Consider the following 17,748-nt stretch of genomic DNA (forward strand, 5'->3'; position numbering starts at 1 on the left):
GCTGAGTCCACGTGGGAGCCCAGACTCAGCCACGGCACCCGGCTCACCTGTCCACTGAGAGTGGGGAAGAGAACAAGGACAGGAAGGATGAGCGGAGAAGGAGAGAGAACGCGGTCCCCAGCAACCCAGCTGGCAGCATGTCCTAGCATCTGCTGCCAGCGTTCTTGGCCCCGCACACGGTCCTAAGGAGGAAGCTGGGACCAGAGGCCCATCTCTTCTCTCACTCGGTGGCGTCCGTAAGAAGTCCATAAAGAGATTAAAGGATCACTTTGTAACATTAATTTTTTTTATTAAGAAGACAGATATTTTATAGTACTTCTTTTTTTTTCTTTTTTTTGTAAAAATGGTATACATGAACCAATACAAAATGCGAATGGGAACATATGGATATGGAGTTTCTTACACTGTAACATTGTCCATGTACACCTTAAAACAGAACTGGCCTAAAGGGAAAAGTAAGACGTCGGTGTGACTAAAGAACAAGCTTATTTGGCATCAATTATACATCCTTCATTATTTTATATTCCTTTAAAAAACACAAAAAACAAGTTTGTTCTTTCTTCACTCTAAAAAAAGTGATCAACCTGTACAAAGTAATACTCAACAATACATTTCAAACAGTGCACTGTATACTTAAGAAAAAATACATAAACCAATATACAACTAAAATCCATAATTTCCTGTTTTTGCTTTATTATTATTTTTTTTCCAATGTGTGGGGCCTACACTTTGCAATCTACCTGAGACGGAAAACACCAATCGAAACACATGAACCTGAGACATGTCAACATTGTAAGCCATAAAGTTACATCAGGAACACTGCACTACTGTACACTTTTCAAAACAGAAAGATGGGAGGTCCCAAAAATGAGATGCCAATTCTGTGAGCAATGGTGTGATTTTTTGTTTTTTGTTTTTGTTTTTGTTTTTTTTTCTAAAAAGAACAACTGAAAAAAACCTTTCAACAACATGCTAAATGATTCTCACCCTTTGATGCGGTTATACTATGGTCAGAATGGGTGCTAAGGGCTCGGGATAGAGCTGCACATTATAAAATTCATTGAAAAAGGGATGTTCATTGTGGCTTTTTGTCTTGGTTAAGTGCCTAGGGACAGGAGAGGGGTAAACAAAACGCTGCTCGATAATGGATTTTCTTTTACATACCAGTCCGTTCCCAAAAGGCCCCCGTATTGCAATGGTTCTATCAAAGGTTAAAATAAAAACAAGAAAAATAAACACGTTTTCAAATAACAAAGAGTTGACACTTTTTTCCCCTTAAATAAATCAGCATAAGTTTTCCACATAATGTAACAATAGTAAAAATGCACCTTGCAAAATCCAAAATTACTCACTGAAAATGTAATAGAATATATATTTATATATATATATAGAGATCTATCTTTTTTGATGCCATCTTTCCATAGGGACTGTTATCTGGAGTCTGGAGCCTTACCGAGCATATGGTAAGAGTTTAGTTTTTGTCCTTCAGGACTACTTCTAGATTTCCTAGACATTTCAGTGAAAATCCCCACACTTCTTTAAAAATGTAAATGGCAACTTGGACTCCTCTACCTTTTCCCGAGGCTCCCCACCTAAGATTTGTTCAAGGTAACTGATTTTAGTAGCTATGCACTATGGCTGCCATCATGCGAGGATCAGTAATTTTTGGCAGATGGTTCTTAAGGCTGAGGAAAGAGGCCAAGGCTAGTGTATGAAAGGTAAAAAGATAAAAACACTCACATTTGAGTTTTGATTAAGTAACTGAAAATCCCTACATGCTGTTTTTCCACCTCTGCTCTGACCTATCGAGAACTGAGAGCGACAGCAGACCAGTGTGAGAACAATACCGGCCCTTCTTTTGTACCTCCTGCCTTTGTCAAGCCAAATCTGAAGGAATGAAAGTTTCACACAGATTCGAGTTGGAAATCCCAGCATGACAAATATCTGTAATATACAGTACATGCAGGCCACATCCTACTGCCTTCCTAACTAAGCACAAAGGAAAAAAAATATTAACCCTGTCCCATTCAGTCATTCGCACGACACACGGACTTGCTTTTTCCTACAAATTAGTGAGAAGTAAGGCCGATTGGGAAAGGTGGATGGAATCATTTGGAACAGAAACGACCAGAGCAGAACTATATCTCCCCCCTCCCTACTTCCCCTCCTGTGGCAACTCAAATTTGTCCACTTATATAAAAGGAACAGACCTCACCTGTCAGGTCTGTTTAGGGCATGGAAAAAGGAGGAGTCCTTTCCGCCCCAAACCTTTCTGGACAGCGTGGGGTATCTATACTGAGCCGTCTACAGATACAGAATTAAAGACAGATTCAATCTCATTGTGACACACCTCACTTGCAGATAACCCTGTACAGTAATGTAGTTCCACAGCAAACAGAACATTTTCTGAATCACAGTCTAATTTTCTAGTCTTCACTGCTCTAAGTATTTGAAACATGGGCAGCAGCAAAGAGTTTTCATTGTTTGTTCACCCAAATCTTTACGACAACAGAGAAGAATGCATTATGGATACACTAAATTCTGAACTATGAAATCTAAGCTGTGCTGGTTCTCCTTTTATGAAACTGAATTTGGAACAGAAAGCAGTTACCACAAAAATAAACAAAAGAAAGTAAAAACAAGAACAAAATGGGGAAGGAAAAGAGTCTAAGGAATCCCAGCAGGCAAATTCCAAAATGGGAGATTTTGGAAAAAATCCAAAATTTGGGGGGGACGGGTATAAATGTGCACAAAGGGAGAAAAAAAAGGAACGCAACAAACAAACAAAAAACAAGGCACAGAATTTTCTGCAATCTACTGAAACTAAATCCAAGTATCCAAGTTTGACTTGGTAGGAAGAAATAAAAATTAAACAAACAAACAAACAAAAAAAGAGGTGTCAAACAGCAGAGTGTACTTTCCAAAGAACATTATTTTTTTTTAACACAGCAAATCCCAAGCCTTCCCAGTCTCACACCTTTCCACCCATTCATAAAAAAACACACGAATTTCTCTCAAGTTCCAATATCACTGTCTCTTTATCATCTAATAGGGCCAGTTGGACACCTCATTGAAACAAAAAGGCTGATCTAGATGAAGTACTCTTTCTTTTCTTCGGAGTTGTTCTGTCCTCCTTCTGCATTGATTATAGCTGTGTCTGCGTCTGCTGCGTCATCGGCTCCTTTGGCTTCATGAGTGAAGTATGTACCTGAAAGATGAAGGGGTAAAGCACCGTGACTGTCTGATGGCCTCTGTGTAAAGTGGTACAGAGATGGCAACTTGCTTTATGGCCATCATCAGCCGAAGTGGTGTGCAGGCAGCAGAGGGGAAAAAACAATCGGAAGAAGAGAGCGGGGTGGGTGAGACAAATGGGGATCCGGGGGTTCCAAAGGCACCACTCCAACTGAACCGCTGCGATATAATTCAGCAAATGAGACATTAGAGCAGTGATTATGACCAGAGGATGTCAGCAGAAGAAGACGTGAGTGGGAGCTAAAAATGCAGAAAGCTGGAGAGCTGCTGACTAACGTATAAACAGTAAACACCAATGACCAATGACCAGATATGTGCACGTACGTGGTTAAAGACCAAAGCAAGGGAAGAGCAATTAGCCGATAAATGAATTAGGGCCCTGATGACGCTTCTGTCGTCATCTCAACTCATTTATTTGAACCACAGTCTCCTGTCTTTATGAAACATTATTGCCTACGCATAGGTGAGAATGTGCTTGAACTTGCACAAGTGTGTTTGATTTTCCTACGTCTTCCATGTTAGAGTGAGGTTCCAGATTGAGAAAGAATTTGACATTGTAATGGCTGGGGTCAAGGTTTGGGAACTGTCTTAATGAGCAAGTGAATCTCTCTCATTATGTAACTCTAGCCCGGACCCAGATTCATATATTTGCTAATTGGCACAGCCACTTTATAATGACATTAGACATGTTACAAAGTTAGGGACACTCTCATCACCAAATCCCAACAGTTTACATGGAGAACGACAAAGACTGCACCTCAGTATGCTATATACGTAGAACTTAAACTGCCTGCCATAATCAAATAATCTTCCTCCTGTTACATACTATATTCCTGAAGAGTCTCCTACTTAAAAAGGTTGAGACGTTCGCTATATTTTCAGGTTTTCAAAGTGACAAATCTGAGAAAGCAAGCGGTCAAACGCTTCTCGGTATCCTTTTTTCCTGCTGTAGAGTGACACACATGTTCCCTTACCCTGGTCCTTCACAGCTGCTGCTCAGACGCTGCCCTGCTCTTTGGCCTTACCTCCTGTCTCTCTCAAGCTTACCACCGAGAGGCTGGGAGTTCTTGGCCAAACAGACTGCCTCCTGAGTGTGGGCCGAGGGTGAAGTACGGACAGCTCTGATCGTCCTAAACTGTTTTATGCTTGAGACAGGCACTCTGTATCCTAAAGGTGCTTAAGTACCTTAGACCCCCACTGCTGTGCTCAAGGGACCTTCCCCCAAACCCAAGTTCAACAATCAAGCAGTATGCAAGCACCTGGAAAACTCTGCAAGCTCACTGCACAGTGCTTGAGAAAAATAACTGAGAGAGACAAGGGTGGACAAAGAAAAGGAAGAATAAATTACCAAGAGAGGATAAGAGGATCAGAGCAGCATGGGGCAGAGAGGAGGGGCATTGGAAAAGATGATTGCCCATCCAGACTGCACAGTTGATAAGTGTGATGATTAATGGCAATTTAAATCGATTGCACTAATTTTAAAAATACATATTTATGTGGCTTTTAAGGCAAAAAATTTTCTTTAACCTGGGCACATCAAACCAAGGAAGTCTTCTAGCCACTGTGACCAGCTTACTCAGAGTCTGGGGCCAGAGAACAGGGGGAACCCCTCTGCCTCAGAAAACAGTAGGTTGTGGACGCGCTTTTTCCATGTTTATCCTTTGGGGGTTCATGCCACATCTTGCACACCAGCCTCTACTTTATCATTTTTCCTGTATCCCCAATTATGGATGGCAGAATAACAACTCTACAAAGCTTCATATTTAGAGAAAATCCAAATCAAGGAGTGCTGCTCATCAACTCCCAGAGTCCTAATCAGCGGCTGCTAAGATTTCTTTCTTTTTTTTCCTCTTCCAGTTTCAGGAATCAGAGAGGCCATGTGGCCACATACATCAAATTGCCTATCAAGAACAACCCTGTAAAGTCCCCAAAGGCAGAAACTGGGGGGACACGCTGCTCCTGCCTGCCGAAGCCTTGCTTACCTTTATGTCTGGCAAAATAGCGCCCCAGAATGATGAGCAAGCACAGCATGGCGAACACCACCACCGCCACGACGCCGCCGATCACGGCATGATCCACTGCCCTGATCGAGCCTTCTTCACCTGCTCGGGAATCTGTTGAAATCAGAAGAGGAATAGGGATGTAGAGCTTACTACAAGGCACCAGAAGCCCTGGTGACACTGTCTCCAGGGTCAGAGGGTCACCTTCTTTTTTAATGGAGGAGTCAGAACAATCGAGATGGATCAAGTTACACTGAGGGAACAGGCTGACCTGTCCAGTGCTGAACTGATCTGTTCTCCCCAGAAGGCAATTTCATGATAAGCAGCGTAGGAGGGTTAATGCATGTGGAACAAGCTTAGGGAGGCAGGGAAGGAAGAAAGAGTCTATCTGGCCCTGACCTAGTCTTAGCGTTCACTCTATCTGTATCCAGTTGCAGAGCCTAATTAAGGAGGTTGACCTGACTATTTGAGGGTGCTCTGAATGACACCTTAAGGCAAGGATGGAGCATCTTTCTATAGATGCCCAGTGACTTTTATTCCCTGATAGATTAGGTATATGCATAGGAAAAGCAAGGTACTCAAAAGCCATGGCTGCCTCGAGATAAAACAAGGATTATAAGACTAAAGACATATGACAGGCTTGCTACATTTAGGATGTATGAGGGAGTAAGCCTCAATTTAAAACCTAAAAACCTATTTCAAAAGAGACAGCAAGGAATAATTGTCCATTGGCACAGACGGTTTTTATTTTATTTATTTAACACCTTGCAATGCAATTAATTTTCCTTTATAAGCATCACTCCCTCAGGATGTCTTCTTCCGACTGAGGAACGACATGTTTGGCTGGGGAACAACTCCAGAATGAACCCAGAATGAGCTATGGCGATGCAGAATGGATGTATGGCAGTGTAAACAATTTTAATTTAGGAATGTGGCTACATCACCCCTTGCTGAAATCCTAATGGCATCCGAGATTTATAATGTAGTAAAAAACAATTATTCTCCCGTTGATTAATACATTAACATTTTGGAGTGGAAGCTAAACCATTGTCTTTTTTTTATTGAGTCAAGTACGACACCTCCATTAAAATGATTTACTAGCTGTACCTTACAATTTAAGCACAGCAGCAACAGAAACGGTAAAAATCTTTTAACTTTACATGATTTGTGAAGTCATATGTGAAGGATTTACCATTTGAATCTTTCAGTACAAGAAGCACATGGCCTATAAATCTGTCCCCCTTGCAGTTGCTGGACGCCTAAGAGAAATGCATTTCACCAGGAAGACTGAGAGTGCAAATTCAAGTCAATTTTTAAGAAAGATTTATCTCTGTCTCTCTCCAAAGAACAGAGCAAATCTCTGAAGCCTCCACCTCTAATAATATTTGAAGTTTATCGATCAAGTGTACAGATCCGTGACAGCTAAAGGTAATGGTGCTCTTTTGAGCCGAAACCTGATACAACACTTTCAGCAGGAGGGCATGATTTACACTTTCTATCGATATTTCCAATTCTGCTCCGAGATTAAGTACTGAAGGATGCGGGGAAATAACTCGTGACTGAGGGTTCCGTGAAAAGTGCTTTAATTAAAAGAGTTTAAATTTTAAAATGAAGTATTTAAAGTGTTTCATTAAGTTATCTTTGAAAGGACTACAGAAAAGCCCAAACCCAAACCCAAACCCAAACAGAAATGCCAAATCAGAGGCAGCAGCAGGTCGCCCAGGACAACGGGATGATGGGAGTTTAATTGGAGAAGGGAGCTGGGTTGGAGGCAGAGTGCACTGCAGCCAATTAGCCCGCTCCGAGCCGAGCGAGCCCCTCCAGCAATGTGTCTAATAAGCTCAACTTGAAACGTGGTGGAGAGGAATATCCCTCCTCAGCCAAAAGTGTTGCCGACCGCAGATGCTACAGCCCCCATTGTCTTGAAAGTCATTTCAACAAGGCAGAACTCAGCCAAGGGAAGTTATTTTTTTTTTTCCTTTTTAGAGACGACAGAACTCGTTGAAGGGGAGCATTCCCCATGGGGTGCTGCTGGACACGGGGTGTCTGCTGGAGGAGAGTGCTTGACACACTGGAGATGTTCAGTCCAACTGCACAGAAGCAAAATTGCTCATGGGGGACAAAAGTAACAGAAAAGACAGCAAGTTGTGTTTTCCTTAGGGAGCTGTCAAAATAGGGAATCTTGTGGGAATGAGAATTAACTCATTTCCAATGGCCATGAGCTTCAGACCTATTAAAATTTATGTGTCTTTCAACGCACTCCGTGTGTCTTAAAATTGGGGGAGGAAGACAAGTGAGACTAGATAAGGATGGGAAAGTTAGGCGCAAGAGGCAAGAGGTGAAGAGGTTCCCGTTCTAGGAATACTGAGAACAGAGAGAAGCTTCGAGAAGTTGTCCAGCACAGTTCTAATCCATTTAGGGTAAGGCACTCTCTTGTCCACTCTTAACAAAAGACTGCCTCCCCTCCATGCCTAGACACAGGAATATTCTGGAAGCCTAAGGGAGGAGGGGGAGGGGAGAGACAGAGAGGCTCTGTGACAAAGAAAAACAAACAAAACCCTCCTCCAAACAAAAAGACCTCACAAGGCATGTATCTGTGGGATTAATTTCTTGAGCCAAAACTATTCACTTGACCTTTGCTCTCCATGAACTTTGAGCTAAATATGCTCAGTGTTGCTATTTTCCCCTGCACTTTGCCCAAATTCAGTACTAAGGTTCTCGTTATCTTCCCCACCCTCAAGGACATACATATTTTACAGATACTTATTTATAAGGGTAATCTCTCCAGCTATCTTCTGATACTCACTTTGATCAGAAAGTTTACTACCACCAGTTAATCACCAAGACATTTCTCCTGCCTTCAATTACTGCAGATGGACACAGAAGGTAACTGATGTTTAATTTACAGGGAACACTGCCGGTTACAAGCGCCTTGCCGCCTCTTCCCACCCCCACTCCCACCTCCTGGGTTTACGTGGGAGGTGTTAATAGAGTTGTGCCTGTTCACTGAGTGCCTCTGTCTTGGCCTTCTCTGTGAAAAGCAGAGCTGTTTCTGGAGTCATCTCAGTCCGTTATTTCCACGTGTGGGGAGGGTGGGTGAGTGTTCATAATGCTATGGATTGGCTCAAGGCAGCAGGGCCGGGGTGAGCTGCTTGCACCTGCGAGCTATGCCTCACTCGTGACATGAAGCAATCGTGTAAGATGCTGCCCAGAGGGGCACTCGGCTACTGGAGTCACACGAAAACCAGAAATGGAAGGAAATACCGACCACCGAGAGAAGCATGGCTCTGACCAAGTATGTCAGTTGCTTGACCTTTCCTCCCATTCCCAAGGCAAGGACTCTGACCAATTCCATGAGAAGTTACTTCTAAGTGGAAAGGCTATGGGTTTCCCCATCAGTCACAGATCCTGCTCCTTTAGGGTGCAGACCTCTTCATTCAGGTCCCATGAGATGCTGGCTTTCCTGGGGACATCCTCTTGAGATTCCCGGCTCGCTTTTTTAATCAGGTGGGCAAGGAAACCAGAGGCAGATTCTATAGCTGCCCCCAGCTTGTCAATTGAAAAATAAATGTGGGAGTGGAAAACACTTTTAAACATGCCTGATGCTCAGGCATGTGGACATCTCTTCGGTTTAGCAAGTCATGTTTTCTCGTTCCCTAAGAGGCTACAAGTGTTCCTCTTACTAGTAACAGGTGTAAGAGTGTTTCTATTCTGGGACTAAGCTCTGCTCCATCATCCTGAAAAGTAAAGCAATGTTTTTGCTTGGTGAATGGTTACGAAGGTTATTCCAGCCTCAAAGAACCAAGCATGATTGCATAACACAGTCCGGCTGGTGTTAAGAATCTCATCCAAATCATTTCACATGTGACCTCAAGTGAGTTAGGCCTAGTCACTGAATGATTCTGACTTGCAGATGCACCGTGTAAAGGTTGGGAGGTGTTCCTGACAGCTCACATTTGTGGTACAACCCTCCCTGCCCGTCTTGTCCCATCCTGCAGCTACTTCCATGGCTGGCTCGTGTGACAGATAAATCATCAGCTGTTTAGTATTCGTGAGTTAGCTTTTCTTTTGGCAAAAAGCTGAAACAACTTGGCTCCAGGTGAGAGTTTACAAGCTGCTTGCGGAATGTTAAGTTGGCTACTACTGTTTGGGTCACAGCTTCAACAACCCTGGGCTCGCTTTAACGTCTTAGAAATTGCGGGACAGAAAAATCTCAAAGCAACTCCCAAGAGTGATGCCCCAAACTGCTCAGATTTCTTTACCTTGGGCCGGTTGACCTGGCCCGATTCATTCCTCATGGGCAATATGAAGGGGAACGTTCTAAAGGCAGTAGTTCCCTAGGGCCCGACAAGAAAGGTGACTGATAGTGGAACTTCAGTCTCCTTTCCCCCTCCTTCTAGGAGACTTTTCTTTCTCTACTTGCTTTCACTCCTCAAACTCCTAGCCAGAGTCCTCTTAAATGCAGCACTCTGGCAGCCATGCTGCCTGTATTAAACAGGGTTCTGCAAGAGATCCTGGTTTCTATGGCTACTTTACCACTTGGCATGAGATGTGTAGCATAAACCGCCATGCAAATGCCATAATCATGGATCTGTGATAAGCCTAGAAGGCTCTGCTGCCAAAGCAGGGATCCATGGATAACTGGAGAGTGGCTAGTACATCCTAGACAAGCTCCTGGCAAATAGGGACTTTGGCAGAAGGACTCACTGAGCAGAATCTTCACTGCAAATGCTGCCTGCCAACCCTGAAGCCCTTGGCTACACATAGTCCAAGGTCAGTCTTTTTGCCAAAAGGACACCAAGTTTTCTACCTCTGAGGAGTGAAGGGTGACACAGTGATACACAATAAAGTATGCAGCATGAGGCATGGCAGTCACACTGCACTGGGTCACTCTCTCGTCTCAAACATCCCTGGCTCAGGCTGGAAGACACATTTAGCAACGTGGTGCTTAAACGCACACCTTTAACTCTTTTCATAGGTCATAAACCACCGTAGCTCTCATCTTTAATATTTGAGCCCTGGGAGGTTCTAATGATATTAGTCTTCCTATTTCTATTGAGGGACAGATCAGATGCTCAGCGTTCTGCGCTTCCCCTATCTGTGGATGACGGGAGGGAAAGAACGGTTGCTGACTTTTTGCAACAGTTTTGTCACTTGGCTCAGTTTTAGTTTCTTTCCTGGGCTGAGATCTTGCTGGATAAGTCAGTTTAATTAAAAAGTCTCAGAATCGGTGTTTGTAATGGAAATGCTGCCTCCAGCTTCCTAGGGTTGTAGGGATTAGTCTATGTCAGAGAAAGCTTAGTGACTGTGATGTCATTTGTTACTTCTTGCTAGGAAGAAAGAAAAGGCCTGGTAGTGGATTTTCCAAATGTGAAGCAAAACCATGATTTGACCTAAAAAAAAAATTACACTCAAGAAAACCTGGCACTGTCTGAAAATGTAGCTACCCATTCTCATCTATTGTAGCTCCCGTCCATGGCAACAAAAATAAGTGTGCATTTTAAAAAGCACAACTTTATTACTGAAGGGGAACAAACTGAATGGCATGCGCTGACAAAATGCCACATTATTTGCTAATCCTAATATGTTATTCTTCTTTAAGATTTGCTTTTCTCAGCACCAATTCAATTATAGATGCTACAAATCCTTCTGACATTTAATTCCCTCTTGTCAGAGAGTAGTAAATGTATACAGTACATGCACAGCTTTCCCATTAAGATGTTAATATATATTGGAGCACACTACCCTTTATGCAGCATAACCTTTCTTTTCTGTCTTCTTAGAAAGTGGACAAGAATGAATAAACGTAAAGCAAGAAAATCATGAAGACTCCCATATAGCATCCCAGGCATCTAATACTACACGTCAGCTGCATTCAATTCTAGCAATGTAACTGCATCTATACTAACGTTTCAAAGGAGCTATGTTAAGCTACTTAAAGGAAAACTGCAGTGATCATCCTCATTGTGCCACCTGGAGCTCAGTATGTGTTCATTTAAATTAGAAGTACTGCACACAGATTTTGGCTGTACCTTGTTACTACTAAATGATCAGGACTGAGGGCTCTCTTAGACTATCACTGGCTACATTGCTTTCCAGAAACAGTCCTGAACAGGAGATGAGCTAGAAGCTCTCCTGCATGGCCCACTGGAAAGAGCACTGGACTTGCTGTCATTTCTGGGATAGAACTTGAGCTTCGTTAGTTTTCTCTGTGACTTCAGGCAAGTCAACCAGGCACTCTGAGCCATTGAGTACAATTACGGATGTCACAGGGTCACTTTGAGAGGTCACTGTTTCCCTGAAAATGAAAGTGCTTATCTGGCTCAGGGCTTGGCATATCATAGGGACTCCGTGTTTGCCAAATTTAAATCTCCTGTATTAGAACCTAAGAAGGACTTTTCCAGTTCTTATCACCGACCCAAGGCAAATAATTACCAGTTCGTTAGGGTAAATGTGGTACTGCATACTTAGCATTGTCCACACATGGTAAGATGCCCAATAAACACTTACTGAATTGAAGTCACCAAGTTCTTTCTTTTCATTTGTGCAGAATTGACAAACAGTGTAACTAATGGCTTAGCTGTCCTCTGTGAAGGTCAAGTCTGTGGGCCTGGCAGCTGAAGGCCGTCTGATTCAAGTCGTGATTCAGGTGTACCATTTGAGTATCAGGATATTAAATACTATTGCCAGCTAAGTATGAAAACAGTGGTTTTTTTTTTTTCTTGTTTTTTCCCCTCTTAAATTCCCTGATTTAGTTAATTTAACCATGATTGGAAATAACTTGATCCAACAGGATGCAAATCCTCCCAAGGCATTTAGCATCGCCAGAGACACTAACAGTTGTGCTCGAGTCCACTCTGCTCATCTCATGAAAGTACAGATTTAGAAACGTGATCGTCTTTTCCACTTTAAGCAACAGGAAGGCACTGAGGATGACACCAGAGTTTTCCTTAAAGGAATATACACCTAATAAAGAGGATGGTTGTCAAGTATTTCCAAACATACATTTCCCACTAGAATCTCTCTCTGGAGAAAGATGCTTCAGTGGACCTCAGGCATTTGGGGGCGTGAGGAGGATGGATTAATGAATATGGTGAAGCCACCCCAAAGCAGTGTCCAACCTGTAGAACTAGAATTCACACTTTGCACTGTGGCCTGCCAACTTTTTAATTTGAAAGAAAAGTTCCTGTTTGATGGTCTCCTCCCTTCCCATGGTGGAAACAGGAGCATGTTGGATTATGAGAAAGATCAGCAGCAGGAGGCAGTTCAAACACATTGTGGGGAAGTCGCAGGTGATCTGGTGTGGACCCGATGTGATTTCTTCAGTCTACTACCTTGTAGGAAACAGAATTTTAAAAGGGAATTTACGTGGTTAACCTTTTCCAGCCATCACTTTCCCATGGCATTCAGGGTCAACTCAGGGGGAAACTGATCCCATAATTAGGGTAATCAGTGGGACAATAGTACCAGAGCAGACTTTAGGTCTTCTTTGAGGAGAAAGAGCTTGATTTGACGCTGGGAAAAAATTCTTCCCAGGTTAGTCATCACATTGCTCTATGCCTGATGGGCTGCAGATAGCCTGACTTTTCCCTCATTCCCCGAATGTGCACACTGAATTGAAAAGGGTCAAGAGGATTACCAAAGACCCCAGAACACAGGAAGCTGTGGATTTCATAGGGGGAATGGTGGCCTCTGCAAACCAAAGTTCTCTATTTCCTCTAGAGCCAGGAAGACCCATGCTTCACTTCTGTCTCCTAAGTAAACTATTTAACCCTTTGGGCCCAATTTCCTCCATTTTTTTTTTTTTTTTTGAGATGGAGTCCCACTCTTGTTGCCCAGGCTGGTGTGCAATGGTGTAATTTTGACTCACTGCAACCTCCACCTCCTAGGTTCAAGCAATTCTCCTGTCTCAGCCTCCTGAGTCGCAGGGATTACAGGCATGCACCACCACACCTGGCTGATTTTGTATTTTTTTTTTTTTTAATTAGAGATGGGGTGTCTCCATGTTGGTCAGGCTGGTCTCGAACTCCTGACCTCAGGCGATTCACCCGCCTCAGCCTCCCAAAGTGCTGGGATTACAGGTGTGAGCCACGGCGCCTGGCCAGTTACCTCATTTACAAATGGAGACCAACAGCCCTTCCTTAACAATCTTGAGATTTTCCTGAAAATCTTCTATAGCTGGCTCATTCTCATCTATCTGGGTCTTCCTGTCCCAACAGCCTTCCCTGGTGAGCTTTTCTACACTGGCCTCCAGCTTCTTCCAGACCCAGCCCCTCACTTTCACTTTATCCAGTTTTATTGTTTCACAGCATTTGTCACTGTCCAAGATTAACTTGTGTTTTGAGTGTGTCTCCCTCACTAGTGTGTCGCTGTAGGAGAGCAGGGGCCCTAGCTCCTGAAGGCCATGGCAGCTCCGGCTCCTGTTGGTCTTGTTCACTGCTGCGTCCCTGGTGCCCAGCCTAGAGCCCAGCACAAGGAGCTCAAGTAATTTTGTTGAATGAATAAAGATCAAATGAAGTAATATGTGCAAAAGAGCTTTCTAAGTTACAAAGTATGATGCAGATACAAGCCAAACCATGCCACACTTCAGATTTATGGACCGTAACTTAAATATATCTATACAGCCCATCTGGTTTTTGGTGTTTTGTTATCATTATTGTTATTACTCTACCAAGAGAATAAAATAGTCTGCTTGTCAAATCTGGACCACACTTTATGTGGGGGTCAGTTAGGAAACAGTTCCCCTTAAATGGTACAGCTACTGAAAGTTTCTCACACACATTTTAAGCAAGTTTAGCCAGGACTTTAAGACACTCCCAGTAACCTGAAGGCCATATATCCCACAACTCCAGGACTGATAATCTAGGTCAAAAGACCTTTAAGTGCTCCTATTATCTATATATAGGCTTTTTTAAATTTTGAGATGGAGTCTCTTTCTGTTGCCCAGGCTGGAGTGCAGTGGCGCCATCTCAGCTCACTGCAACCTCCACCTCCGAGTTCAAGCAATTCTCTTGAGTCAACGCCCTCCCCAACCACCACCACCAGTAGCTGGGACTACAGGCATGAGCCACCACGCCCGGATAATTTTTGTGTTTTTAGTAGAGGCGGGGTTTCGCCATGTTGGCCAGGCTGGTCTCGAACTCCTGACCTCAGGTGACCCATCCACCTCAACTTCTCAAAGTGCTGGAATTACAGGTGTGAGCCACCGTGCCCAGCTAAATGTAGGCTATATTTTGAAACCATGTCTCTTGTATAATCCATTTAGGGGACTACAGTTGGTTCACCTAGATTCCTCCTAACACCTAGGTGAGGGTTAGCAAAGCCATTTAGAATTTGCTCTCCACTCATGCTTTTTTTTTTAAATGGATTGTGAGGGAGATGTTGTACGAGTTTTCCAGATCACTTTCTTGTTTGTAGGGCAAGAGCTGTTTTGAGGAATCATGACAGCTCTGGAATTTCTTGTCGGTGCCTTTGCTTCCAAAGCAGAAGACTGATGGATTTCTTGAACTGTGCTGGAGGGCCATTTTCTGGTACACTGTATATTTACCACCTCACTCCACTAAACAGTTCCCCAAGGCCCCTCCACTGCTGAAGGGAGAGAGGCAGTTGGAGACATTTTGAAAAAGTTTTAAAATAAAATAGAAGGATAAATATGCTTAAAGCTATTCTATTCCACGTGGGTGGCAATAACCACCAGCTGTCACCAGGAAACAGCAGATGTAATTGATAAAACAATTCAAAACTCTTATGGATCCATCATCAATAAAGTTAACACCCAAAAAGTAAATGAAAGGGTTCAAAGTAGAACTGGATAAGCTCCCCAGGCCTGCCAATAATTAAATCACTGAACTACACACCAGCATAATTTCTTTATGCAGATTAAAGAGGAGGATCAGCCGGGCAACTTGCTTTGCTGGGTGAGAATGGAGCACCATATGTTGTTTATGAAATTGTCATTAACTAAGGTAGCACTGGTGTGTGGGAGAGGTGGGGACAAAGTAGGCAGGTAGAGGATAGATCATCATTATTTGGAAGGAAATTGAGTAAATCACGTTTATCCATAATATGGAAAGGATGAAATTTCTACCCTGATGCAGCAGGGAATGGATGATATTATTCATTACCACAGTTTAGCATTAAATGTGCAACACCTACTCTAATTTATTGATGGACTGTTTAAGACGGGTGTTAACCTGTTTGTCTTGTATTATAATTGAATTCAGTCTCTAGGCTACAGAAATTTGAGAAGTTCATCCTTTCTCAATCAATATGCTCCCCTTTGGTGACCCATTTCAAGACAGCTTCATAAAAATAATGTATTTTGTTTTAATAAATTTAAACACTATGACAGCTGCTCAATTTTTATTGGTTGTTTTTTTCCCCTTCAGATGTCTCTTTGCTGCCGAGTGAAGCCAAGCTCATAATCAATAGTAATTGATTAATCAGCATCCCCTTTGAACAAAGGTGCTAATCAGTTTTTGATTAGTTCATCAAACCAGATGCAAAGGCAGCCCAGCCCGGCCTGATAGTTCATCAGTGTTCTACATGACTTATGGCTCCTGAGCAATATATGACTGCAGTGTTCCTGAAGGGAGTGGGGGAGGGGGACAACATAATTATTAATTTAACTGAATTATTATGAACACAAACAGTTGTTGGTTTATTGCTTCTGACTCAGGTGATTGATAGAACTGCAGCAGGGACCCATCTGACATGGCGCAGTGCTGAGGCCCAGAGTATTCCTAATTGATGATGCTGGTGGAAGGGGTGGATGGCTGATTCAGTCACACTTTCCTAAAGAGGAGAAAAACGACTTTTGCATATCTCAGTGATCCTTGTCTGGCTACTGTGCCAAGAGGGATCAGGGCCAACACACCCACCAGCTTTCTTAGAATCTTTGAGAAGATTCAACTGCCAGGGCTACTGTGTCAAAGAGAGTTTATGGTCAGAACTGAGACTGTCTATCACCAGAAATACAAGCAGAAATGCTTACTTCCAGCATCCCATTTTAAGCAGGGAGAAGGACTTATCCACCCTTATTTTAAAAGAAAACTAGGCAAATGTTTTTGGAATTTCTCTACAGCACAAAGAGACAAAAAAGAAACACTCTCTTGATGGGCCCACTATCTTTCTAATCTATTTATTTATCTAAATGCATTGGGATTTGGAAATTCATTCATTCATACAGTAAGTGTCAATTGGGTGCTTAGTACATGACAGGCATACAGCAGTGAACAAGACCAGTATGGCCTCCTGGAGCTTCCAGTCTGTAGAAAAATAAATCCAACAGCTAAACTCAAACTACATGCTACATAACAGCAAAGTGAAGATATCCCTGAGGTTTGTCAGAAGCACATAGTTGGCAATAAATCTACTGCATTTTGAAAAATTGGCTGGTACTATCTTATTCTCTCAATGGGTAAGACTTATAGCTCAGGACTGTACCTCAACAACCAACTATTAAAGGGAGCTTCAGTAAAAGCTCCTTGGGAATCTTTCTTTCCAATAGGCTTCAGTAAGTGTCTACAGTCCTATGACTTAATTTCTCCACTGCAATAACAAGGAAAGAGCCTTGCTTACTAACTTATTAAGTGACGGATGGAAAGGTTTAAGCTATAGCTGGTTGGCAGTGAAGTCCCATGACATCATGGATGCTCATATAATTGTTTAGCTCTGACCACTTTAAATCTCCTCCCTCCCTCCCTTGTAGGATATGCTTCTTATTCTGGATTAGTAACACCTAAATGCTGGAATCAAGCATGAAACCTACTTTTGCAAGAACTCAGTGTGCTGTGAAAGAGGTCTGAGGTGGATAATTAGTTTACGTCATGGTGTGTGACAAAACAGTCGCTCCCTACTCCTCCCTGCCCTTTCCCACCCCTGACTTCTAAGATAACTACAACATGGCTTTTCTAGTCTCCTCCACAGAAGGAGGCAGTCAATATGAGTTGTTTGTTTCTTTAAAAAAAGATCTTGTCACATAATCCAACATCCTTAAATTGCTTTGTAATGCAAAAAAATTTCTCCAGACACATTATATATCTAGGACATAAACATTATTTGAAGCCACTGAACAGAGTGGCTTTAGTACAATCCCAAAGGTAACTTGACCTCTCCTGCATTAATTGAATCGTCCCCAATCTGAAATATAAATATCACTACCACAGAGAAAAGAGGTGGGTAGTTGACTGGGGAGGAAGACAGTATTGATAAAAATTTGTTTTTTGTTAGTCTCAAAATCCACACTTAGTGATTGCTCAGCAAACCAAATGGCCATTTTGTAGAAGTGGATAGAGACCCACAGGTTGGACACTGCAGTGCCTTACCTAATGACTAGCCCTTACCTGAGAGGTCCTCACTGTCCAGTTCTTCTGCGGAATTGGGCAACTGAGTAAGGCCTTACAAGTAAAAACAAATCGTTTTTCTTTTCATTCCTCGAGGGACATAAACAAAACACTTAAGAACTGAGGATGAATTTCTTTAAAAACATGAGCCA

At 42.7% G+C, this 17,748-nt stretch overlaps 1 protein-coding gene across 6 annotated transcripts in view; it reads right to left on the minus strand.

Moving 5' to 3' along the window:
- Positions 1 to 264: 264 nt before the first annotated feature.
- The window catches only part of CADM1 (cell adhesion molecule 1), a 325,717-nt gene continuing 308,233 nt past the window's right edge, over positions 265 to 17,748 (minus strand). For 4 of the 6 annotated variants that reach the window (XM_012470469.2, XM_012470467.2, XM_012470465.2 and 1 more), the window contains 2 exons: positions 5,235 to 5,366; positions 265 to 3,208 (listed from right to left, as the gene is read on the minus strand). In XM_012470469.2, coding sequence (XP_012325892.1) covers positions 3,090 to 3,208; positions 5,235 to 5,366 — 251 coding nt within the window. In that variant the 3' untranslated portion in view covers positions 265 to 3,089. Of the gene's footprint in view, positions 3,209 to 5,234; positions 5,367 to 17,596; positions 17,651 to 17,748 lie in introns of all 6 variants that reach the window. The other 2 variants (XM_012470466.2, XM_012470464.2) reach the window with 1 other exon arrangement.

Source organism: Aotus nancymaae, unplaced genomic scaffold (genome assembly GCF_030222135.1).
Source record: "Aotus nancymaae isolate 86718 unplaced genomic scaffold, 86718_ANA_hifiasm-v0.15.2.pri h1tg000012l, whole genome shotgun sequence".
Classification (NCBI taxonomy): domain Eukaryota; kingdom Metazoa; phylum Chordata; class Mammalia; order Primates; family Aotidae; genus Aotus; species Aotus nancymaae.